The 27,810-nt window shown below is 29.8% G+C and overlaps 1 protein-coding gene across 4 annotated transcripts in view; it reads right to left on the bottom strand.

The window, feature by feature from the left end:
- The window catches only part of LOC107450063 (homeobox protein Meis1), a 103,880-nt gene that overhangs the window by 24,501 nt on the left and 51,569 nt on the right, over window positions 1-27,810 (bottom strand). For all 4 annotated transcript variants that reach the window (XM_043039728.2, XM_071179512.1, XM_043039729.2 and 1 more), the window contains exons 8-9: window positions 17,798-17,940; window positions 1,793-1,869 (exon numbers count right to left, since the gene is read on the bottom strand). In XM_043039728.2, coding sequence (XP_042895662.1) covers window positions 1,793-1,869; window positions 17,798-17,940 — 220 coding nt within the window. The remainder of the gene's footprint in view (window positions 1-1,792; window positions 1,870-17,797; window positions 17,941-27,810) is intronic.

Raw genomic sequence — 27,810 nt, 5'->3', positions numbered from 1 at the left:
ATAAAAACACAAAAACAAAAAAGAAAACTATAAATGGGAAAAATCCAACAGTCTTCCTCAAGACACATCTATTGGTATAATTTAATGCGATATTTCTGAATTCATACAAGCGTTTTTATAATACAAAATCTCAGATGAATCAATGCTAAAAAAGCTTTAAATATGAGTTGAACACAAAAAAAGTACAGGAAAAAAAGCACCGGAAAAGAAACATCGGAAAGAACAGCGTACAAAAATATCATTGAAAGAAAAAATACACTTTAAGAGAAGCATTTTATGAAGAAAAAAAAAAGGCACTTCGTTAGTATTTTTAAGAAATTACCAACTTATTCAAATCAGGTGTTTGGGAGAATTTAAACATTATTAACGTCTCACTGATAGCAGTGACTTTTCACTGATATCACGATTTCATCAAAATGGTTTGATGTTGATTTCAGTAGCTGTATGTGTTGCGTCAGTCTAATTACACAGCCGTTTCCAGAAACATCTGATTTCGGATCAGTGAAAAATTGACCCATAAATTTTAACCATAAACCTATTCAGCAGTTTGTCCTTATATACAGTACGTAAATCCAACAAAACTATTAGCACAAATCAGCAGTTTGTCCTCATATACAGTTCGTAAATCCAACAAAGCTGATGGCAAGAATAGTGTCCAATCTTTGGAAGTATGGCATATAATTGCTGTTAATGAAGTATAATGCCATCGTTCTATCGCTCCATTACCTTGTGGGTGATTGGCAGTTGTGCGTGATATATGGAGTCCAAAATTTTTTCCTGAATAATTGAATAAATTGTCTACCAAGATCGGTAGTGACTGCTTCAGTTTCTCCGATCCTGGATATTTTACCACTCACTCTATAAAGCTTGGGCAATTATTTCTGTGTCAACTGTAGCTTCTAGTCATTGTGAAAAATGAGCTATACAAGTTAAGCAATGTGCAAAATCACTTTGGTGACTGCGTAGGTCCTATCAAATCAAGATTTATACGATTAAAAAAGCGTTCATTAGGACTTACTTGTGAGTGTACTACATGTCTAGTTATTTTAGTCTTTTGACATGGAATGCGACTTCTAGTAAATTTGGCTACGTCATTTTTTTCTTCTTCATATTAGACATTCTAATTGTTGGCGTGCTAATTTGATTGTTGCTTTAAATCCACGCAAAGAATGAAACACTGAAAGTCTATGATCATTTGATATGCAGGAACAGATAAGATTTGTTAAAATGTCACAATAAAGATAGGCTTTTTGACTTGACACCTAAAGTTTTAAGGTGGTACTAGAATCCAAGAATTCTTTTCATTCAGGGTAATTTGCTCCAGCACCAGCTGTATCCAAATAATTTCAATCATTTTCTGTAGAAATATTCTGAATAAGCGAGAAAGGGCATGCTCAATAATTCCCACGCGCACTTATTTTATGCATGGCCTGGCCATTATATTTTCTGAGCCACTGATGTGGTGTATGTTAGCTAAAGATTGGGCATGAATCCCTTAGCTGGAAAATCATCATTTCTACAAAGAAATTTTGAACAAGAATTTATAGTCTTTAATTAATTCGTTACGATGGATCGAGAGGCGGTGATTGAGAAATATTACAAGTAGTAGTAGTGTTAGTTAAATGGTCAACTAATCCTTCTGATTTTAAATAAATTAACATACAGTTAAGATGTTGAAAGTCAGTACCTAAAATTTGATGTAAAACATCAGCAATCGTACTTTAAAATAAAGGAGAGTGAGACCAATGTTACTTAAGCATGCTTAAATGTTTTAATTAAACATGTAACTTACCAATTGTTTACCTGTAGAATCGTAAGACCTGTGTCTTGAGCAAGCTGCTTTTTTTGATCTTCAGATGGATACGGGTGCTAAACATCAGGGAAATAAAAAAAGAACGTTACAAATTTAATACCGAAATTAAATACTTATTTTAAATGTAACATGGGAATCTAAGAATGAATGTATTCTCAAAGAATAGCTCTAGCGTTGCAAATTCTTATTTAAATTAAAGGAATGCTATTGATTTTCTTTAAAAAGGAGAAAATATTATACAGTTTTCTCAATTCGTAACACCATACTCCCTATTGAACATCAAGCGATACCAAAATTTAAAATGTGTTTTTTGGCAATATTTGGGGTGAAGACGGCCAGGGAAAATTCTATCTATGCTTTTAATCTTCTTTATTTAATTTTCTCAAATAAACTGATGACGGATATTTACTCTATTTGGCAGTATTTTTTGATGCATGTTAACCCCTTAACGATCGGCTAATTTTCAAGAAAACGGTCATAAAAGTGCCTATTTTGCCAAATACACGTATTTGATCACAATTTGAGATAAAAAATTAAACAAAAACGTGCGGTATTTTAGATTCTCTATTAACTTTTTATGAAAAAAATTTTGACAATACAATTCTGCAATCAATTATTTTTGATAGGTAGTTAAATAGTATAAAGTTACCTGTTTTTAGATTTTTGATAAGCATCTTTGTTAGTATGCAATTGACGTTAAAAAAATATTTCAGCGTCACCCAAATAGGTTTTCATCATTTTAAACTGCATTAAAATTAGACTTAAATCTAAAAACTGACAAACGTGTGCTTGTAAATTACTTATTCCAAACCACAAATCGCATCATTTTATTGCTCTAAAGTTTTGAGGAAAATTTTTTAAAAGTTCTAAAAATTCTCAAGCGCTTTTTCTCATAATCTAATGTCTTCTTTGAAAGGTATTGCGCTGTGAAATAATACTATATCACCTAAAGTTTGTTAAGTACGAAAAATATCGAGAAAACACAAAAAATCATTGACAACTACAATCTAACAATCATTCAAGAATTAAATAAACAATTAATCACTGATAGCTAAATAATGCTGATTAAACTTATATTATCAGTAACAACTGAAACACTATTAACGTCAAGGTTGGCAAGTTTCTGCCGAGGTGGTTAAAACCACTGGTAGAAACCGGTTAAAGCTGGCATGGTAGAAACCCTTTTCTGCCACATTTGTGGCAGAAACTTGCAGAAACTCAGAAAATGACATAAAAGTAAGTACTGAGATTGACATACAATGGAGAATTCATAGAGAAAACAATTAAATGTTAAACAAAGTGCAATTTATTTACATAATTATCACCATTCAAAATCAAATATTACATTGTTTGGACTCTGCAGTGATCTATGGCAAAAGACAAGTTTTGATGCGGTTTCTAAACCTAAACAATTTCTCAATTTGCTATGCACGAACGAGAAATTTGAGAAGATTCTCTCAAGTCCAGCAGAACTAGCAGGCATTGCCATCAAGGAACAAGCAAGATTTGTGAAACTTTCATCGATTGCATAATTTTTAAAACTGGACCACTATGTAGCAACTGGGGTAGTTGTCAAAACTTGACTGGAAAAATAAGTTTCAAGAAATGGGGCCGATTTGTTTTGCAAAGCTATGACATAAGGTACAAAATCTGGGTTAATATTGGCGAGTAAAATTTTGGCACTTTCTTCTTGAGCACATGATAAGTTCAATCCCAAATACTTTGGATACAGCATATAAGCTAGTAAATGATAATCAGTACATTTTTCAGTTTACTTAAACAAAATGTCATTAAGCAATTACTAGAACTAATATACACGTTTTTTTAGTTTCTGTCAGTTTTTACCGGTTATAACCAGTTTCTGCCACTGGCATGGCAAAAACCAGTTTCTGCCGGCAAAAAGCCAACCCTGATTAATGTATCACTGATATCTATAATTCGTCTTCATTGAAATATTATAAGAAAAGAACACAATTTGCACCGTCTTGTAATGGAGCTTTTTATCGGCGTGAATTTCAAAATTCATAAAGTATAACATGCATTCAATTTTGCTGATGCTGAAACGAATCTAGAGACCCAACCTTGACGAACCTAAAATCATCGATCCAAATATGACAACTTGCCCCCCCCCCAAAAAAAAAGAAAAAGAAAAATGGCTTAAGTTGACTTGCTGAAAATGGCAAGTTTAGTTTAATGTAGCTGTTTTTGCTTGAATTGAAATATTTTTAATGAAATGAATACTTCATTTTCACACACTCATACTCTTTTGACGGCTTAGTGCGCGCAAACCTGTTAAACAGAGATCAATGCAGATTGAACCTACAGTACATTGATATTTTAAACTATAGATGGAATATTTAAAAATAAGTTAAAATAGAAAAATGAATTGAATAAATTTTATAAGAAAACTAGTAATCATTTCAATAACGTCAATTTGCATCGAAGTTTTTCTTTAATTTAAATCCAAAATTAAAATTCTTTTGGAAAAATAATAATTTCGTTAATCATAGTCCTTTTTTCCGAATTGGTTGAGAAATTGATGAGAAAAAAATACTTATTACATTTTCAGGCCGCATATCAAAATACGTGTACTCGTTTAAAGATTGAAAACTGTCTATTATCTTTTCGTACCATGTGAGGAAATCTAATTTAATAACAGTATCAACCGTAATAATTATGTAATACTAATAAAAGAAAAATTTATTAACAATCTTTACACAAGAGCTGATTACAAAAACCGGATTTTCCCCACGAAGACATAAAACAAGATCTAATTATTAAGATAAGCCATCAATCAGTTCTTATATACGAATATGAATTATTTCCCTCATATATTATATACAGACAAAAGTATGTGATTAAGTTTATTTTTTTCTTTTTATTGCATTGAAAAAATATGTATATAAATGCATATTATTGACTCTCAAGGACTCAAAACCATCAAGAAAAGCTCGATAAATTCTGATATAATTCAAATTGAGAAAATATTAACTTTATCGAATTGTGAAGAAATAAATGCAGTGAAACCTGCTTATGAAGTTCCCGGAGAAATACATAGCATAATTCGAATCACGAAAAAAAAAAAGTCTACAAAAAGCACTTGGAAAAAAGCAACTGAAAAAAACACGGGAAAAAAAGCACCAGAAAAAAATCGATGTAATGTCACAAAAAACAGTAATCAAACTGATGATATTTTCTAATACAGAATTTAAAAAAAATTAGGATTGTTTAATGACCGATTAATAGTCATGGCATGACCTTACGATAGATATAATACGTGTATTTTTAGATTTTGGATATGAAGTAAGGGTGAACCGTAATAAAACTGATTTTAACCTAAAAATACAGTCTGAAGTAAAAAATCTTAATTTTTATTTTTATTTTAATTAACATTAAGGTCTAAAATTAACATTAAGGTCTGATAAGAATTAATAACTCACAAGTCAACTCGAAAAAATAAATAAAAAATAAAAACACTGTTTGAATTACAAGTGTATTTTAAATATTTTTACATAAAAAAACATTTTTTATTATTTAAGTCGAATTTGATTTTTATTTTATAAACTATCCTTGCCAAATTAATATTAAATCAGCAGCTGAGAAACAATAATAGCATTTTGAAATATCAATTTTATAAATACAATAAAAGAAATGAAATCCACAGGTAATTATTAATATGAATTATTATACTTAAAATGTGTTAAAACTTAAGTTTCTTCTAAATTTTCCATTGCACAAGCATTAATTGAAATTATTTATAAAAGTATGGAAAGAGATTACAAAGAAGTTCTATACTTAATCTAATATAGTAATGAAATTTACACTTATACCCTAAAAACTGATTTTCTGGTGCTTTTCTTTAAGTGTTCTTTCCGCGTTTTTTTCAGATGCCCTATTTCCCAAATGCTTTTTTTTCCATCTACCGTTTAATTCTCATAACGATTTTGTCTCGTATTTCAGAATGCTAAACAACCTTTATGAGTTAAGACATTTGAAAAGCAAGGACGGTTTATGTCAATTTTTTTTTCCTCCCAAAAAAGACGATTGGATCGCCCTCTATTGTATTTTGAGGAATACTAAGTTTTGACAAGTCAATAACGAGGATAATCTGTTCTCCGAGAGTTATTATATAGTGAAGATGGACCACCTTGTGAAAAAACGGTTTCTGTCCGCTATTCGATTTTTTCTCTCCGAATCAGCTTCCATAGACATTTTCCGTATTTTGATTTTAACTTTTGCCCGATTTGTAAGTTTTCTCAAATTGAGCATTTTCTTTTCAAAATATGAAAAATCAGCAGTGCCAATTGATATTCCATTTAAAACTTTATTGAAATAATAAAAAATATTATAAATGTTCTTAAAAGTTTACGACGTTTGAGCTGTTTTTAATTATAAACTGCCCATAAGAAATGAAAACCAAAAATATTTATGTAATAATAATGATAAAAATAGTAAGTATAATTTCGCCAAAAATTTACGAAAATAGCACTTAAACTTCATTTTCAGTTTAAGTGTTAAATTTCATGAAACCAGGTCAAAAATTTCAAACTGCTACTTTCATACAATGTATGCAAAATAATACAATTTATGAAGAAAAAAATTAAAGAATAATGAAAGCAGTCTAGTTTTTTTGTGCCTGTTAAAATATTTAGGCTAAATATCAAGAACATTTTCTGACAAAAAAACAAGAAAATTTATTTTAAAATAACACAATATAAATGATTTATTAAAAAAAAAAAAAAATCTTGTTTTTGCTACTCATTTCTGAAGCATTTCTCAATCTAGATCCATCATTGTTTATCAAACACTATTTTCATCAGATCTATTTTTTCCCTCTTAGGAAACTAAATTAGAAATCGAAATATTTTATCAATTTTTTGTTAATCTATTATATATAATTCTCTTACGTGGCTCCCAAATTTTGGCTGCATTTCTTTTTTCCGCCGGTGGCAACGTTTGCTTTGTTTTGTTTACGTTTTGAAAAGCCTCCTAGTATTTATAATTTATCTAAAGATCAAGGCCATGATACATTATTGTTAATTGATTTCATCGATACATTATTCATAATAATACTATTACAGAATGCGTAGCCAAATCTTTCAACAAAAAATAAGCACCTTTTAAGTACTTTTTAAGCACTCAAAAAATATTTTTAAGCACTATATACATTAACAAAATGGAAAATAATTTTCAAAGACTTTAGATGATCATGAGAAAATAACTAGTTTCTGACAAGGAACTCTTTTCTTGATTATGTAAGCCGTTATAAAATGATCGAGAGATTTTTCGGTTCGATATCAGAGGGTAGAAAATGAAGTCTGAAATTGAGAATATCTTGCAAAATGCAGCAGAGTTGCACGGACAATAATCTTACCGAACCCAGCTCAGTAGACGCACATGCGGATTCGCAAGTATTACATCAAACGTGTAAAATGATTGGCGCTTTCATACGCTATGGACCGACGGTACGTCACAAGAGATTGTGGCTGAATGNAACAATGTGAAATGCACGCTTTTGCATAATACGTGGCGAAAATCGACATGGTAACGAAAAAAATCTCATTTTTTAAAGGGAAAATTAAGCACTTTTTAAAAACACGAAATGAAGAAAGCACCTTCAAGGGCTTTTAAATAACGAAAATCGAAAATAAGCAACTTTAAGCACTTTTTAAAAACGCGACGAAACTATGTATTATGTAATATATGATTTCATTAAAAATACATTAATATTAAAAATCCATTTCAAAATTAAACTTTTTAACAACAAAATTAAACTTGAAATTAAACTTTGTATAATAGTTGACTTTTTAAAAAATATCTAATTACATTCGAATGTTCAATGACGTTAAATTCGGGTACAACGTTTTTCCATTGCCTTTTGTTGCATTTTGAGCTTTTTTTGTTCCGCGATGCATTTTTTAATGATAAATTTTAACTGCGAATCATTTTAAAATAATAATATAACTGATTTATATAAAAATCTTACTATCGCTACTCATTTCTAAAGTATTCCTTGATCCAAATCCGACACTGTTTTTCCCAACACAGTTTACATCGAATCTATTTTTTCCCTCTTTTAGGATACAAGAATTCCGTTATCCCCAGTTCATTTAAAATAATCCCTCTCATCTAATTAATGATTGTCATAGGTGAAATCAAACCCACCACTCCTTCGTCCCCCCACTTTCCAAGCGATGTAATAAAAAAGTTCTGTGAAAGAAAGCAAACTCTCTTCATTGCGATTACAGCAAAAGAAAACCACTACCAGGGACCTGAAAAAAGGAAAACATATGGGAGGGTAGAAGAGGGATATATGGGGAAATCGCAGATAACCATTGTTCCCTTGTTTGAGTATGAAGGATTGCTCTTTTCGAATTCTTTTGTCAGTAGGTGGAGGAAGGAGTTTTTTTTCCCCAAACTGCTGGAATTTTTTTTTTCTGGGCTTTTAGATTTTTCTGCTAGTTGAAGGGCGTGAACAGAGAAGAAAAATATGTAAGAAACTTGTATACAAAAAAGAAAGAAAGAACTAGTAGGTATACATGTGTTTACCAGTACCCTATAAAAATTAGAAGGATTTCTGTCATACTTCTTATGTTTAAACTACGGGAGAAAGTCCATTAAACAATTATTATACAAGTCCCCTGTACACCAATAATCATAGATGGGGTGACCAAAAATATGACCAACAATTAAAAAAAAACTGCCCTTTCTGTTCTGTTCAGGTCAGTTGAAAAATTTTCTTCCTTTTCGTCAACAGATAATGCTAAAAAATGCTTCCAAAATGACTGCATTTTTGCAGCTTTGCTTCCTAAGATGAAGAAAAAGCAAACCACCGTAGATTATTTTTTTCATTTTTTTTTAAAAATATGTTTCTTTAAATCGTCGAACATTTTTGAGACAAGCCAGTTAAGCAAAATTTACAGCGGTTGATTGTTAGTGAAAAATCTATACTTTCTCTCTTTAACTGCAAAAACGAAAGAAGTATGTTACGGCCTTAAAAATCTTATTTGACTTCATTTAAGTGATAATATGAATTTTATGATTTATCGAGACATTTATTTATTTATAGTCATTTGAGTACGATTACTATGATTTCGTTAAATTGCCCTTTTTTCGGAAGGCAGATGCATGTTCCGAATATATGAAAAAATCCTCCATGTCAAAGTGAAAATTTAAAGGTACAGTGCAGAGGGAAAATAACGAAATACTCTGAATAACTTTTAATCTATTAATCGCATTTTCAAGTACTTGAATTCAATGTAAGTGGCTCGAACATATAACGTCAAATATGCTAATTAGTTAAGGCAGACGATATTTTAAGAGATGAAATCAGGCACAAAAATCTACTTTCTTTGAATAAATAAGCCTTTTTTTACCGACGGATTTGGATTTCTGACTCTTCGAATTAAGTTCACTTGTTAATTACGAAATAATACTTATTAGAATCTTAACATTAATTAAAACAAAAAGTGTTTAAGATTATTTTAGGTTAAAATCAGTTCCATTTTGATTATACTTGCCAATTTTCAAAACAACAATAGTTCAGAATTAATCGGTGTTATTACTTTGTCACATTTACCCCTTTACTAACCTAAGATCAAAAATCTAAAAATACACGTATATGCTAAGGACATGTTATGACCATTAACCGTTTTTTAAGTTCATATGTCATTAAACAGTTGGAAACTTCTTAAAAAATTTTCACATCAAAGCTTATTAGTCCTGTTTTTTCGTAATATTACACTGACCCTTTTCTGATGCTTTTCTTCCCGTGATTGTTTGATGGTGATATTACGAAACCTTCAATTTTAAGGAAATCAAAATACTGCTAATGATTGAGGGGTGTTGTTAATACTTTTCTCCAACAATTATAATTTCGAATATCAGATATGATGGAAAATATGACTGTGCACCTCCACCTTCGCCGCAAAATAGCAAAATATAGTTCTATAGGAGCAGGAGTGAAGAGCAATAAAATATATCTCTTTAGGGGGACATTTTTAAATCACCATCAGAAAAATATAATCTAGAATACTCTCCCACCCCTTATAAAATAGCCCCAAAAGTTTTTAAAGATAAAACATTCAGGTGTAAAAATTCTGTTCCCGAAATCGGTCTTTTTTTGGGAGTGTGCAGCAGGCGTAAAGAGTGGACTTGAGGATATGACAGGCAGATACAATTAATAACCATGTGCCCGCCCGCGGGGGCCAGTTATTCAGGACTGTCCATAAATCAAGACCGTTGGTCCCCTGCCCCCTAGAGTCCCCGCAGAGAGCATCCTGGGATATCTGGAGTATGGAAGCAAAACATATTTGTCATTGCTGTTGGAAATAGGATGAAAGCAATAGGATAGCTTTTAGGGCTGGAGGAAAGAAGAATTCGGTTACCAGAAAACTGATTTAACTTTTTCAAACCCAGAACTTAATTACGAATGGATAATTCGAAATTTAAAAATGAACATTCATAGCTAAAAACATTTTGAAAATATGTTTTTAAGATTAAACAAAAGTAGGATTCAAAGTAGACTCACTAAAGTAGGCTATAGAAAACTATGTTAGAACCATTAGATTTTAAATATGAACATTCATATAGCTCTAAAAATAGTTAGAAAATCTGTTCTCAGGATTAAATCAAAGTAGGGTTACAAAAGTAGGCTATAGGAAACTATCTAAGAAGCATTAGATTTTAAAAATGAACATTCATAGCTAAAAAAAATTTCAAAATCTGTTTTTAACATTAAATTAAAGCAGGATTAAAAGTAGGCGTCAAAACTATAGAAGAAACATTAGATTTTAAAAATTAACATTCATAAAAACATTTCAAAAATCTGTTTTTAAGATTAAACCAAAGTTGGATTAAAAGTAGGCTTCAAAACTATCTAAGAACATTATATTTTAAAGATGAACATTCATATCTAAAAACATTTTGAACATCTGTTTTTAAGATTAAAAGAAAGTAGAATTAGAAGTAGGATTCAAAACTGTCTAAGAGCCATAAGATTTTAATTTAAATTTGCTTTCAATAATTATAGCAGTTAAGTACACAATAAAATAATTAGTTTACAGCTTTCAATCATTGACTTTCTGAAAACACTGCGCGGCGCGTGTCTCACACTGAACCGCAGGAAAATCTTATACTTATTGTTAAGAAGAAAAAAGTTATCAATAAATTTGTTTCAACTTTCTTAAAATTAGATAAAAGTTCTTTAAATCGTTGCTAATACTGGGAGTGAAAAAAATAAAAAGAAATGACTGTACAAAATACACTAATTTTAATTTGAAACAAGAGTGTACCAAATGAGGTTACGGATTCCACTCTGTTTGTAACATGATCATGTTAAATTCAAATATTATTCTCAAAGCGTGAAATTATACGGGAGTTTTGAGAGAAGGGTGACGATGTGGAATAGAGGGTACTTGACGGCTTCGTAGTATTTTGTACTTCAGTAATGGAAGGAACTTCAGATGCCTGCACCACACTTCCCGATTTAACATACAAACTGGACCATACTTAGGAGGGATGGGCGATCACCTGAGCCGCTATAAATTAGGGCCGCCAAAATTTCAAGACTTGTTAATATAGTTATGTGGCAAGTTTTTTTAATTTACTTCCTTCACTTTCTTGCCACGACGAGAAAATCATTATGATTTTTTAAACCACAGATTTATGTAGAAAAATATTATTTATATAGTGCTGCATTATCTAATATCTATATACTTAAGGTTCTGATATTAAATCACAGATATCAAATCTCATTAATAATAAATATTTTATTCTTATAATGAGGAATAATTTAACTAACTTAAAAAACAAAATAAGGTTTTTTTTCTGTTCAAGAACTGAAATATAGATAATGTAACTTTTAAATCATTATTCTGTTCATGTCATTTTCATATTTTAATGCGCTCATTGTAGTATGTATTGCTGTTCTTTTTTTGCCTACCAGTACAGGATCATTCTGAATCAAATAGTCTATAATAAAATATTCAAATAAATCATCCATGAATCTTCAAATACCTAAAAATTAATTAGTCAAATCAAATTATGTAGGCAAAGTTAATTAAATAGGCCATAATGTAACTATCTTTATAATGTTTTAAATGCCTCTCTTTACAGAAGTCTAAATTACGTTTATTACCCCACCTTAGTTAGTCATTTCCTAAACAATTAAAAGTTTTTTTAAAAAAAATTCAGACAATTCTTTTTATTAAGATGATGTGTATAATTTTTCAATTAAAGCTGAAAAAACTAAAGCACACTTTCTTTCTTTGGCGAGAGAGTTTTGAAGTGTTCCCACAAGTTTAGCTATCTACGTTTAGTATTGTTTCTTGAAGCTCTGTCACCAAGGAAAATAAAAAAGCTACAGCTTGAAGCTATGGTAGGATTTTAAACCATATACATCATCTTGCCGTGACGAATTATCTGGGCCTTAGAGCGGACAAGTAACTTAAATATTTTAAAAGTTATTAAACTTTTTAAAAATCGCCAGTTTGGTGACATTTTCCCCCTAGATGAAAATTATCAAAATCACTACCTTATTCTTAGTTTCTGAAAATATTTATGAGCTCAGGTAATGCAGCATTGTTGCAAGTTTTTAAATTTTAAAAAAATTAGACCACAAACGCTTTTTATTTTCACAAAACTGAGGCTTTAATACATATAGACGTTTTGCGCCATTTTCAAAATAAGCATAGGCTTAACTGGATCTAACAGTCATGAGTAACTGTTGCAAACTCGCAGCAGTTATAAAAATAGCATATTATTCAAAGAAAAGCATCATTTCATGTGACGACGGAGTCTCCGAAAAACAGCCTTAAGAAGTTTTGCTTTAGAATAAAATATATCAACGTCAATTACAGTAGTACTCGGAAATCTTTTTCAGAACAATAAAACTAAGGGGAAAAAATTTCAGATGCTTAGTAAGGTTTACCAATTAGTCTATTCAGCCGTCAATTTACAACTTCCGCCCTATCAACTACAATCACAATTATTAAACCAAGAAGCCGATTTGTTCTGACATCAGACTGTAAAAATAGTAACTTTAGCACCAAAGCTTTGACTCATCACATAACCCTTTCCCCAAGACAAGATAGGTGGGCGTGTCCATGGAAAGGCGCAGAGACAGACTGCAATGAATTAAATTATGGATCTTGTCAGGAGGATGATTGGTGGTAATTGACGTCCACTGGAAGGTGTTCTGAAGCGAAATGGGCTTCCCTGCCTGAAGATGGGCCACATGACACCGAATTACCATAACTCTCCCTCATTTGGCGGTGGAGAGACTTTTTGAAAAGCGTTTTGCTCTTCTCCAGAAGTGGGATTGATTTGACTCACAAAAAAGGAACTTCTCCTCTCTTCACGCTTGGCGAAAGAATACGATGAAATTTCAAAAGCTTTCATTTAATTAAGTTAAGTTTTATGGGGGTTGTGGTTAATGGAAATGAAATGCGAGTGAAAATGGAGTCTTGGAAATTTGGTTAAATTAGAGAAAATCTCGTCAAAAAGGGAAGACTAATACAGTAGGTTTTCAGATATGAAATATTTTTGATTTAATCCTTTGATTCTTGGTGAGCTAACTCTATTAGGTAGAATGAATGATAAATGATTTTCCTAAATTTCACATTAGAATTCATGAAGGACTAAATATAGAGTTTAATGGCACAAAATCTCGGTACTGCAATAATGCTCCAAATCTAATTTCACTCGAGAAAGAAAATTATATATTAAATTAATATTTCGTGATTTTTTTCAGAATACATTTTTTTTCTCCAATTAATAACAGAAAAATTAACAAAATATAATGATTCTGAAGGATAATACGCTATTATTAACTAACTCTAAGGTAACAGCATTTATAGCAATTGCAATATTTAATTAAAGACAAAAGTGTTTACAATACCAAATTAATTAATTAATTATATCTATGGAAACGGTACTCACTATTTTAATAATGAATGTTTAAAAACGGTTTTAACAACTCTAGTATTAAATTCATGGCAACGGTAATTATGCTACCAAATTATTAATTCCATGGAAATAGTATTTTTCTGGTATCATTACATTTATATAACCTAATGAAATAAGATTTTGTTCCAAATAAACAATAATAATACACTGATAAATGTAAATTTTATGGAAATAAATTTTCCCCATTCAAAATAATAATAGTTAAATATTTTGATTGGATTAACTTTACCTAACAGTCATGCGTAACTGTTGAAAACTTACAGCAGTTATGAAAATAGCATATTATTCCAAAAAAAAAAAAAAAAANAAAAAAAAAAAAAAAACATCATTTCATGTAACGGAGGAGATTTCAAGAAACGGAAACATTTAACAGCAAACATTGATTTAAACAAAATAATGAATTCAGTTTTTTGTTTTTTTAATTCAAATTCTATCCAATAGAAACAAAGATAAAAAGTTATTTCCAAGAAGAAACTCTTCCCTTGAGTTAGATCTTCGAATTACAGGACGCCTTTCCTGCCAGATTTATTGGTGACCTTTCAACTTCGGAACTGCAGCGCCATCTATAAGCCGTTATCTTCAAAAGAGGTAAAAGCCATCGGACACTCAAAGCGGTCAGCTCTCGTTAGCAGTTTTTCCGGGAATCATAAATATGTCATTCTAATACCCGGGTTTCGGGTATCCCAAGGCTTCTTCTATTGGAAGATACACTCAACTGCACTCTTCCCTTTGGAACGAGGAAAGTGAATTATCAGGATAATAAATGTCACAAGATCTTTCCAAACGAGAGTTTGAGTAGGGGCAGAAAGAAGGTTTTTGCTCTCCTTTGAAGAGGGCTTTTATTTCTACGTGAAAGCTTTCCTGGAACAAATTTGTTCGAATCAACTACCTCTGGGTGCACGCAAACGATATTGAAGAGTCCAAGAAGAAAAATACTTTCCAGAAAACTGTTCTAAAAGTTCATTTTCGTAATCTGTGATCTTATATACTTCAATAACGTATTAATTAAATGTAATTATTTATATATACTATAGGTAGTTATTTATATGTATTACACGTATGTAATTTTTTTTTTACTCTTTATTATTAGAAAATTACTTTTAGATAGTTTTCTTAATTTACAGACTGTTTTGATTGTGATTGAAGTTCTTATTAGGTCTGCCTTCAGACCTATATAATAAAAAGCGAATTGGAAAATGGTATGAAATTTCATCTGCTGTGTTGATATAAGATGTTCAGAAAGAATAGCGGAAAAAGAAGCACTGGAAAAAAAAGGTACCTGGAAAAAAATGCACCAAAAAAAAGTCCGTGTAATAAAAGAAAAAAAGAAAAGAAACAGAGTTAGTATTAAGTTTTGAGATGAATAATTTAAAAAAAAATTGCGACTGCTTAATGATACGAATTTAACGGTCATAACATGACCTTACGATCAATATACGTGCATTTCTAAATTTTTTGATCTGAAGTGCGTAAAATAATTAGAAGAAAAGGGCAAGTGTGAACATGATCATTTAAACTATTGTTGCTTTTAAAAAGAGCAGGCAAATCAAAAAAGGAATGATTTTTACCGAAAAATACAGTCTGAAGTAAATAATCTTGACATTTTTTATTTTCATGAAATCTTAAGGTCTAACAAGTATTAATTTAAAATAAAACAAGTTAACTAAATTTCAACTAAGTAAAAATAAAAAAAAAAAGGCATTTTAGTAACAAGTGTATTTTAAATATTTTTTAGAGAAAAAATATTTTTTTATTATTTAACTAGAACTTAATTTTTATTTAGAACTATACTATGCGAATAAATTATAAATATCAGCTGAAAAACAATAATAGCATTTCGAAAATGTCTATTTCATTAATACGTACAATAAAAGAAATAAAATTCCACAGGTAATTATTATTATTAAAACTTGTTAAAACATTAGTTTCTTATAAATTGGCTGTTGTAGAAGCATTAATTGAAATTATGTAAGAAAGTATGGAAAAAGATTACGAATAAAATCTAGACTTTATTAGATCCTTAAAAGTGAGTTTTATGATTTTTTTCCGGGTACTTTTTATTAGTCGCGCTTTTTTCCAGCCTACAGTTTGGAAATCTGCTAAATTAATTACGTATTCATAATTTAATGCTTCCTGTTATATAACGAGAAATTGTGACTATTTAAGCTGTTCCGATAAATAAAGAAAACATAATATTGTTTTAACTTTTGAAGTTTAAACACACTTTTCCATTAAAAACAGCTTTACTTTATGACCTGGCAAAAAATACAATGCTCGATGCACTAAATCTGATTATGACAAGTTTTTAAACACAAAATTTTGCTTTATTATTCAGAATGTCACTTCTTAGCACTTTCTTCCACTAAGATTTTCAAGTTGTGCGTCTGAAAACATATTAAAGTACTAATTACACAATCCTGTGTGTTGTAGTTTGTTTGTTTCGTTATGTCATTATCTATATATATATTTCTCTTACACGGCGACAAAAAAAAAGCCTCATTACAACTCCCCGAATGGCAACGCTAGAAAATCGACCAACGATTGCAGCTAAAAATGTCACATACCAAATCTAGCTCAGATGGCTCAACATATAGCGCTTTTAAAAACGGGAACTGAAATAACCAGAGAGAGCATAAGCTAGGCAGAAGTGAATAGTCTTTGTCGATAGATCTCTATTTTAGTATTTTGTCGAAAACACTTTTTTTTTCACAAATTTATATATTACGAATTTATTTGACGATTTTTGATTCACATCACGAATTTATTTGTTTTATTATTGTTATTAGTTATTCATTGAAAAATGAGTCTCAGTCGTGTTGTTACGCTTTAAGATTTTATACTATAGCACATTTCTAATAGGTTTAACGAATTACATGTCATTTATTTGAATTCAAATTTATTTTAATGACTTAGTATTTACTAAAAAGATGTAATTTTTTTTTTAAAAAAAAGTTGTTATATGGATTTGAATGATTGTTTTGAATTCTTAGAATTTTGTGCATTTGCAATGTACCTAAGTTAGTAGCGAGCAAAGCAAGCTTGGTTTGCGAAGCAAACCATATAAGATTGCGTAGCAATTTTCGGGGGTTGGCGAGCGTTAGCAAGCAGGGGGCGCAGCCCACTAGTACTAGATGTTATTACAATGTTAGAAATTTTCATGGTAAACTGAAAACAGAGCACCGAATTAAAGCACCGATAAGAGCAACCCGAAAAAAAAAAGCACGTTAATAATTAGATAAGTTATACAACCAGGCAGTTAACTATTCAAGTAGTTGAGCCAAAATTTAATGTAATTAATTATTTATTCGAATGAAATTAGATATTTTGTTAAAATTAATATATAAGGATTACTTTAATTGACAAAATAATTAAGACTCCTAAAAAGTTCGGAAATTGCTTTAAATTTCACATATTATATTGGGATAAAATTAGCTACAAATACTTCTTCAATTAGTGATTTCTTTTTCAAAAAAAAAAAATTGAATAGTATTAAATTGAAATAATTCATCATTTTTATTATTATTTTTCAACTTGTCAGAAAATTAACCCCATACGAGACTATTAATTGATTCATTATTTATAACAATACTATTATGCGTAATTGCATGTACAATTAAAAATAAGTATTAAAAAAAATTTCGGTCAATTTTAAATTATATTTGCATCTTAATAATTTTCTCTAATAGAGTGTAATTGCGATCAAATACATGTTTAATTTCATTCAAATCTAGTTCAACAGCTTCGGATGTTACATTTATTTGTTTGTTAAAGAAAAGGACTTCTCTTTCTGATATTTTTATCTCCGTAATTCAAATTTCACTGGCTGAGGCTATATTGTAACAGACTAAAAGAAAATGTATATTTAATTTATGCTAGTTAATCGGCTGGATTTTTTAGGTATTCGCAATATGCTTAACTATAAAATAGGAACATTAAAATGGAGGACAGATTAGCTTTCCCTTTAACAGTTTAGCTATATTTTCAAAGACTAAATTACTATTAAAAAATATAATTTACCGTAAGATGCTGAAATAGCCATGCCCTCATTATGTTTGTTGCTACTTTAGGAAAAATACCCCTCTTCTTCTGCCTTTTCTTACCACCCCTTTCATCATCATCCTCATCACCTGAGCCTTCTCCTGAACAAATACTCGCATCACCTGTAAAAAAATAATAATCATTATTTTACTGTGTCTTCTTAAATAACGAATTTTATGAAACATCATTATGGTTTGCTGATATTTCTATTGAAATCGGACCACGTATTGTTGATTACCGAAAAAGTTCAGAAGAAAACATTTTTCGAATTAAAGTTTATGTATAGTGCACTAAAAAAAAATAATTATAATAAAAATAAATAGATAAAAACGAACCACGCTGAATAACTTTTGATTTAATGAGTATTTTGGGAGTCAGAAATCCGAATTCATTGGTTAAAAAAAAAAGCATGTTAATTCAGAGAAAGTATGCTGCATCTGATTTCTTAACTTAAAATATCGTCTGCACTGCTTAATTAGCATCTTTGAGGTCGTCTTCTTGAACGATTAAGAATGAGTCCAAGAACGTAAAGATCCGATCATTAATCCAAAAATTATTCAGGGGCCATTTTTTTTTTTTTGTCGCATTGCAAATGGGTTTGAGTATACTACACGGCACCAAGTACAAACGACAGGTGAAATTGTCCAGAAGAAACAGTACGTGTATTTTTTTTCTTTTTTTCTATTAAGAGACAAAAACGAGCATGCAATTTTTCGAAACAGAGAAGAAAAAAGTTAGAACATGTTTCTTCAGGTGTGTTTTCTAACCTTCATTACCAGTGAAACAAGACACACCATTTGCAGAAGTGGGGTACAAGGCCCTTAGATGCAACAATCGTCATGGAACAAACGCATTGGCCATACATGTGCTCTTTTTTCCACTCTAGGAAGTAGGAAGGAAGGAAATGCACTTTCTGTTTGTGAATTTACTCAATTCCACTCCTATTTTCAATTTCTATCCTATGAAGTGAACTTTTCAATTTCTATCCTATGAAGTGAAACCAGTAGTTGGTTCAAACGATTTGTCAAAGGTCCCATTTTGTGAAAAATCTAATCATAATTTCATAAATAAATGAAAATAAAATTTTGTTTTTTGGTATAAGAAATACAAAAACGTATCTTTCAATGAGTTTTTGTTTAAAAACTACGAATTAGTGCCGCTATTTTTGAAGGTACCGTTTTCGTGATAAAAAAGTTTGTAAAGAGTGTCCGTTTTAATGCTAAACTATTTTGTGAAAAGATCTTTTCAAAGATAAAAATTTTTGTGAAGGGTCCATTAACACACCCAAAATTTTATAAAGTGAGTAATGAGAATACAATAAAAATACGATTTTTTTATTGGAATAAAAGTACAGGATTAAAAAAAAGAAATTCAAAATTGTATGTTCTGCAGTAAAAAGGAAGGAATGAAGTTAGAATTTGGTAAAACTCTATAAAAATAATCTTTTACTACTCAGTTATTTTTAATTAAAACTTTAATTGCTAGGATTATTAAGGTAGTAACAGTTAAATAACAATACCAAGCCAAAACACAAGTAGCAATCGAAAATCACTAAATAGTTCTACCAGAGGTCAGAGAAGAGGTCAATTTTTATGGTTCGTCTTCACCTGTGAGAAGACCACCCAGATGTCAGTGATTTCTTCCCTCTTATCCCTGCAGGTATCCTTAATTTGAAGAGCTTCAGTTGAAGAGCTCACTAGGGTGATTGGAATTTTAGACACATTTTCCCACGCCTTCTACTTGAGGAGTTAAAAATATGTTTTCGAATAGTTCTAAACATCTTACATGTCAGTATGATAATCCTTCGTCATTTGTCAGTTTTCGCAGCACTATTTAAGGCTAAACGATGCAACGGTTGCGTAACTTTTCTTTAGGAAACTGTGTCTTCGCAACAAGTGTTCGATCTTCAATTGCCAATTTTTGAATAACTATTTGAGGCCAAACAATGCAATAGTAGAATGACTTTTCACGTTTTTTAATTAATTACAAGCGCCTTTATTCTCTACAAAACAATGAGTTTTCTAATATTGGTATTTTGCAACAATGTGCAATCGTCTATATTGCCTAACTATTTAGAGCTATATAATTCAATGGTGGGATGACTTTTCTTTAAAAAACTATGTCTTTCCTTAATATTAATATTTTGCAACAAGTGTTCAATCCTCAATTTGTAATTTTGTGGTCCAAACAACGCAGAGGTGGATTGACTTTTCATATATTTTGTTAAACTGATTATAAACGCTTTTTATTCTCTACAATTTGCGTAACTATTTGAGGCCAAACAATGCAATCGTGAAATTACTTTTCAAATTTTTTAAATTTAATATAAATGCTTTTTATTCTCTAAACGATGATTTTCCTAGCAGTGAAATTTTGTAGCAAATGTTAAATTTTCAATTTTTAAATACTATTTGAGGCTAAACCATGTAATAGCGGAATGACTTTTCAAATGTCTTAAAAAAGTTTTTGATGACAAATGATTTTTATTCTCTAAAAAACGATGGTTTTTCTCAATATTGATATTTTAAGTCTAGTGCAGCCTCGTAAATTTTTAAATTTTGTCTAATAATTTGAAACCAAAAACTGCAATGGTAAAGTAGCTTGTCTATTCTTTTTGTTACCTTTTTTAAAAATAAATTAGATTGCAAGTACATGCTCTACAGTGGTTCAAAGAAAAAAATAATTAAGACAATATTTTCCAAAAAAAGGGGGCATTTGTCCATTCAGTAGTGCACATTTAGAAAAAAAAGTTGCATTAATCATCAACATCCAAGCCCTCCAAGCCCTGGTTATGAATAACTATGACGTTAAGCAGACGTGTGTGAATGGCCGAAATTAACCATGGACAATCTCCCCTTTATAAAAATAAATTCAATTATCTTCAGCTTGGTTAAGAAACTATGACGTGAAGCAGACGTGTGTGGATGGTCGAAATAAACTTCCCAATTAGATTCCTCAGCAAAGAGTTTTTACCGGAGAATAATAATAATAATATAAAAAAATCTTCATCCATATTTTAAATTAATTTTTTATATCGATGCAGACGGAAATTATTCTACAGTTGTTTTCATTTTTCTATGTAATATTTCTTGCTAGCATTTATATTGTTTGATCGAAAACTTCATTAAAATTATTTGAAAATCATATTATTTTTTCATAAAATATTTTCTAAAATATTTTCTAAAATTTTTCTATAATTTACCTTTTCAAAAACTCTATTATAAATTAATGCATTCTCCCAAGACCCTATTATGGGCCAGGGGAGCCATGGAGTAAGACAATACAATTAATAATTTTTTAAAAAATAAATTCTTTTTTAAAAGGACTGAAAAAAATAATCTGTATTTTTATTTTGATATGAAAAAATGTTTCTGCTAAGGTTATAAATAATACTGGTGAGCCACAGAGTTCAAATTTCAGGTTGCTAAAATGCTTTACTATTATTATTATTAATGACTTACTACAATGATGAATTATATTTTACTACAAACGGCTTTTCATATCAAAAAATGCCCTGCAATTTATAATATCCTGCATTTTTGCTTTTGCACTTAAATCCCAACATTTTATTTATTTATATAAATCGATTTATTATCTGTACTTACATTTCCTGTCTATAAATTAGATTTTCATCTGTATAATGGACTTTCTATCTATATTATCCATATAAATATTTTTCCCCAGTATGTTTTTTTACAATAAATAAAATTGGTGTACGATTCTTGTTCTTTGAGGAGATTGGGTAAGTAACTTAGAAAAATTAAATCGATAAAAAGAAAAAAAATCGAAATTACAGTCTTTCATTTAAAAAAGCAATAAAAATAATTTGAACTATAGACCCAGGAAGTGTACTATAGTACTTTAATGCATAGGAAACAGATGAACAGAAAAATCTGATCTTAAAACGAAAAGGGAAATGAAAAATCCCAATCTATCATGAATAAGACATATTTCTCGAAACATGACCATTTAAATTAATTTATGCCGATGGTTCAGTAAAGAAGTAAGAGCTACGTTCGGATACGATACAGTTTATTCCGATTTTGCGTGTGAGTGCCATCGGCTTAATGAATAATTCAATAATTCTCTTTATTCAAACTTCTTATTTCGTTTCCGTGAAGTTCTGACAATAATTATCGATAATGCATCATACTTACGACGGTATAGAAACGAAAATTCGGAGGGGCAATCAAAAGTACCTTCTAGAATCTTTAATTTATGAATGCAATTTTTTCGTGCTTAATGTCTATGACAAATAATTGTATCGTCAAAAATATGAGACAGTGTGTAATGAATTGCTTATCGATGATATTGCGATTCATAATAATAAGTTTGTAGTTGTGCAATTCGTATGAGTCGTAGGCTAATTGGAGGTTCTAGCTCTTAGCGAACCACCGCCATCAACTTGCAAAGCGTCAGGCTAATTGGAATTTTTTTTAGTAAATTCTACTATTTTCAGCACTTTTTTTTAGAGAAATAACATTAATTGCTCAATTAGCCTGATTTATTTTAGGCAGCTTGCAATGAGCTCAGGTACTTTTAGGCTTATTAGAAATTTTATCATTTATTGCTAAATTAGTCTGATTCATTGGGCCAGCTTAAATATTACGTACGCACATAATAGGGGGTGGTGGGTTTGTGCTTATTTTGCTTAAAACTAAAAATTTTCCATACTTGCAATTTTTTTTAAAAATGCGACAAAGGAATTCAATTGGAAAAATTTTTGCATTTGGAATTAAATTCGGAGAAAGAATAAGAGGGAATAAATTTCTTCGGCCAGTTTCAGAGGCCAAGAGTTTTGACCACTGAAGGGAAATAAAAGATTTCCAAATAATATTCTACTCAAAATTTCATGAAATGATGTGAAACGAGAACTTGATTGTGCAAAGTTACATCTTTTATTTGAATTTAATCTATTACCAAATTACTGCAATCCAAAATTGTCGAAAAAAAGTGATCGGAAAAATTTTATAAAATTATGTAAAACGAAAATTTGCTTTGTGCAAAGTTACATCTTTTATTTGAATTTAATCTATTACCAAATTACTACAATCCAAAATTGCCGAAAAAAAGTGGGCGGAAAATTTTTTATAAAATTATGTAAAACGAAAACTTGTTTTGTGCAAAGTTACATATTTTATTTGAATTTAATCTATTACCAAATTACTACAATCCAAAATTGCCGAAAAACAGTGATCGGAAAATTTTTATAAAATGACGTAAAACGAAAATTTGTTTTGTGCAAAGTTACATCTTTTGTTTGAATTTAATCTATTACCAAACTACTACAATCCAAAATTGCCGAAATACAGTGATCGGAAGTAACACTCTACAAGCAGTGAAACTACTGTAGTCACTACTTTTTTTCGTAGTTTGTGATGTACTTTTTAAAAAAAAATATTAGTGTAGTGACTAGTGAGTAGTGCGATACAAAAAAATAGTTAGTAGCGATTTCTGATAACTATTCTTAACTTTAGTTTAGTAAAGAAACAAGGTTCTAACGCAACTAATTTATCAAATTTTATGATGACAAATCCGCCAAAGGACGCAACGGAGATACCCCTGTGTCTGCGGCTGAGTGTTAATAACAATTTACATATTTAGAATCACGTATAACTAATATTTAAATTAGCCTAGACATTTTATCACTTTGGTCACACTTTCACACGCGAATGTGCACTTGTGAAGCATTGTTATTTCAAAGGTAGGGAACATATTTTTTGTTGTATTTAATTTCTTAGAGGAAGTAAAAGAGCATCAAACACTTAACAAAATTGTGTATTTGATAATTTCCTAGTATTTTCTTAAAATTAAACATTCATTGTCGAGAAAGGCATAAAAATTTGAACGTTAAATGAACAAATTCGAGAAAAATGTTTTAGAATAACAAATTGAAAAACTGTTGAATTGAAAAATTTCCAATTTAAAATTTTCTTAATAATTCCTCATGTTTGATGTAGGCCAATTTTTTTTAAATTCAGAACCATTTAGAACATAGGCATAAATTAAGTTCTTCTTAAAGTAGTGAAGTAGTCACTCACTCTCACTCTATCTCGAAAGTAGTTTGCAGTCACTAGATTTAAAAAAAAAAAGTAGTTGTATGTAGTTAACTACATTAGTGACTAAGTAGTCGCAGTAAACTACACAAATAATGTAATTTTTTCAGCCACTGCCAAAAATATGCTTACATATTACTTGAACGGCTTCGAAGCTCCTACGTTTTGACAGAATTAAGTAAAGTAAGCCTAAATAAATTCCGGCTGATTGAGTAAATCTTCGTAGATTCTTTACTTAGCTTAATGGTACATGGGCTGATTATATTAAGCCTAAAGAACAGCATATATATTAAGCCTCATGAACAGCTTTATAGAAACTCATGGAGATTTTTTAATTAGCCCAGCACATTGCAAAATGTGCAGACATTTCCAAACTCAAATTTTCAATTAGTCTATGACATGCATAAACAGGAGAATGAGAAACCAGAATTTTGATAATTTAAAACAGGTCATATCATTAGTTTTCTTTGGTACATGTAAAGAACACTTCTTTATTATTTTAGAACAAAATTAAAGTAACCTAACGTTATATTAGGCAGGCGGAAAAAAGAGCAAAAGAAGATAACACCTCGTCCCGAAAAAAAAAAGCACTTCGTAAGTAGTTTTACGAATTTAACAACTGATTAAATTCAGACCATTAAACCAAAATTTAATGCAATCTATATTAATTTTAACGAATTTAGATATTTAAAAAAATTAATTAATATATCCCCCGTGTGGTGTCCGGGGTAGAATTGCACCAACGTATTCCCGGCGTGTCGTAAAAGGCGACTAAATGGGTTGAGCGCAAGGCCAATCCCCTTGCCTCATNAATTACTACAATCCAAAATTGCCGAAAAATAGTGGTCGGAAAATTTTTATAAAATTATGTAAAACGAAAAATTGTTTTGTGCAAAGTTACACCTTTTATTTGAATTTAATCTATTACCAAATTACTACAATCCAAAATTGCCGAAAAATAGTGGTCGGAAAATTTTTATAAAATTATGTAAAACGAAAAATTGTTTTGTGCAAAGTTACACCTTTTATTTGAATTTAATCTATTACCAAATTACTACAATCCAAAATTGCCGAAAAATAGTGGTCGGAAAATTTTTATAAAATTATGTAAAACGAAAAATTGTTTTGTGCAAAGTTACACCTTTTATTTGAATTTAATCTATTACCAAATTACTACAATCCAAAATTGCCGAAAAATAGTGGTCGGAAAATTTTTATAAAATTATGTAAAACGAAAATTTGTTTTGTGCAAAGTTACACCTTTTATTTGAATTTAATCTATTACCAAAATTACAATCCGAAATTGCCGAAAAACCGTGGTCGGAAAATTTTTATAAAATGACGTAAAACGAAAATTTGGTTTATGCAAAGTTACATCTTTTATTTGAATTTAATCTATTACCAAATTACTACAATCCAAAATTGCCGAAATGCAGTGATCGGAAGTAACACTCTACAAGCAGTGAGACTACTGTAGTCACTACTTTTTTTCGTAGTTTGTGATATAGTATGCTAAAAAAATATTAGTGTAGTGACTAGTGAGATACAAATAAACAGTAGTTAGTCGCGATTTCTGATAACTACTCTTAACTTTAGTTTAGTAAAGAAACAAGGTTCTAACGCAACTAAGTTATCAAATTTTATGAGGTCAAATCCGCCAAAGGACGCAATGAAAATTCCCCTGTGGATGAGTGTTAATAAGAATTTACATATTTAAAATCACGTATAACTAATATTTAAATTAGCCTAGATATTTTATCACTTTGGTGACTCTTACACATGCGAATGTACACTTGTGAAGCATTGTTATTTCAAAGGAAGGGAACATATTTTTTGTTGTACTTAATTTCTTAGAGGAAGTAGAAGAGCACTAAACACTTAACAAAATTGTGTATTTGATAATTTCCTAGTATTTTCTTAAAATTAAACATTCACTGTCGAGAATTCAAACGTTAAATGAGCAAATTTGAGAAAAATGTTTTAGAATAACAAACTGAATCAGGTAAACATGAACAAAAATTTCTTAATAATTCCTCAAGTTTAATATAAGCCAATTTTTTTTTTAATTCAAAGCCATTTAGAACATAGGCGTAAATTAAGTTCTTCTTTAAGTAGTGAAGTAATCACCATATCTCTAAAGTAGTTTGTAGTCACTAGATTTTTTTTAAAAAAAGTAGTTGTAGTTAACTACATTTGTGACTAAGTAGTCGCCGTAAACTACAAAAATAATGTAATTTTTTCAGCCACTGCCAAAAATATGCTTACTTTAACGGCTTCGAAGCGCCTACGTTTTGACAGAATTGAGTAAGCCTAAATAAATTCCGGCTGATTGAGTAAATCTTCGTAGATTCTTTACTTAGCTTAATGGCGCATGGGCTGATTATATTAAACCTAAAGAGAACAGCTTTATAGAAACTCCTGGAGATTTTTTAATCAGCTCAGTGCATTGCAAAATGTGCAGACATTTCCAAACTCAAAATTTTCAATTAGTCTAAGACATGCTTAAACAGGAGAATGAGAAACCAGAATTTTGATAATTTAAAACAGATCACATAATTAGTTTTCGTTGGTACATGAAAAGAACACTTCATTATTATTTTAGAACAATATTAAAGTAACCCAACGTCATATTAAGCAGGCGGAAAAAAAGAGTAAAGGAAGAAAAAGACCCCCCCCCCGAAAAAAAAGCACCTCGTAAGTAGTTTTACGAATTTAACAACTGATTAAATTCAGACCTTTGAACCAAAATTTAATGCAATTTATATTAATGTTAACGACTTTCGATATTTAAAAAAATTAGTTAATGTATAATGCAGTTCTAAAACTGTTCTAAATTTCAATAATTGCACTAATTGTATTGTGATAATATACAAATAATGCTTTCTTTAATGTTTTGTATAAAATTGAAATATTGTATCATTTTTATTAATATTTTTAACTTATCAAAAGATTAAGATCCTGAAAGATTATTATTAATTGATACTTTATTTGAAATACTATTATATAACTGCATTAAAAATGGATAAGTATGAAATGTTTCTTTCATTTAACTTCAAATTAAACTATGTTTGTTATTAATTTCTTAAAAATATTCAATTATGTTTGAAAAATCATCAAATGACATTAAACTCTGATTCAACTGCCCAAATCGAATTGGATGTTAAATTTAAATAACAGTTGCTGAGGAACTTTTCTTTTATATTTAATTCGTTTGTTCGGATTTAGATATATCGCACTTTTTTATTCTTTCCAAAAATAAATTAATTATATACATATATTTTATGAATATGTTCATTTTTTGATAAGTTCATGGCAATTTAAAGTATAATTCCCATCATACCATGACATAAGAACAAAAAATAGTTAACTGTTTCTTCAGATTAATTATTGTTATTGCTTAAACTCCGTAGTTAATATACATGATGTATAAATTAATAATAGTCTCTCAAGTAGTTAATCTAAAATTATTAACAAAAAATATAGCCTCAATTTTGTCTTTGAACATCAATTATTTAAAAAAAAAAATTAATTACAGTAAATTGAGATCGATCGAATGAATTCGTAAATTAAAAACTATTCCAAACCTAAGTAAATTAAAAATTATTCCAAATTTACTTAAATTAAAAATTTTTCTAAATCTACGTAAATGAAAAATTATTCAAAAAAAATATCGAATTACATTAAATTTGAATTCAACAGTTCGAAACGAATCAATCGTTTAATTATGTTTCTAATATTTCCTCTATGTACCTAAAAAAGAAATTTTATTATTCCCTTTTTAAATTCGCAAATTAAAAATTATTTTCACGAATTTTACAAGTGCATCACCGAATGATGCCAAACCTCCAAATTTGATCGCCAAGTAGTCTCCTCACATCCATTCGATAACCCTATCCTGTCTCATGTCCTTATCCGAAAACGTGTGCGCATCTGATT

Source organism: Parasteatoda tepidariorum, chromosome 4, assembly GCF_043381705.1.
Source record: "Parasteatoda tepidariorum isolate YZ-2023 chromosome 4, CAS_Ptep_4.0, whole genome shotgun sequence".
In the NCBI taxonomy this organism is placed as follows: Eukaryota; Metazoa; Arthropoda; class Arachnida; order Araneae; family Theridiidae; genus Parasteatoda; species Parasteatoda tepidariorum.
The sequence above is the reverse complement of the archived record's forward strand: the minus strand, read 5'-3'. Positions and strand labels throughout refer to the sequence as shown.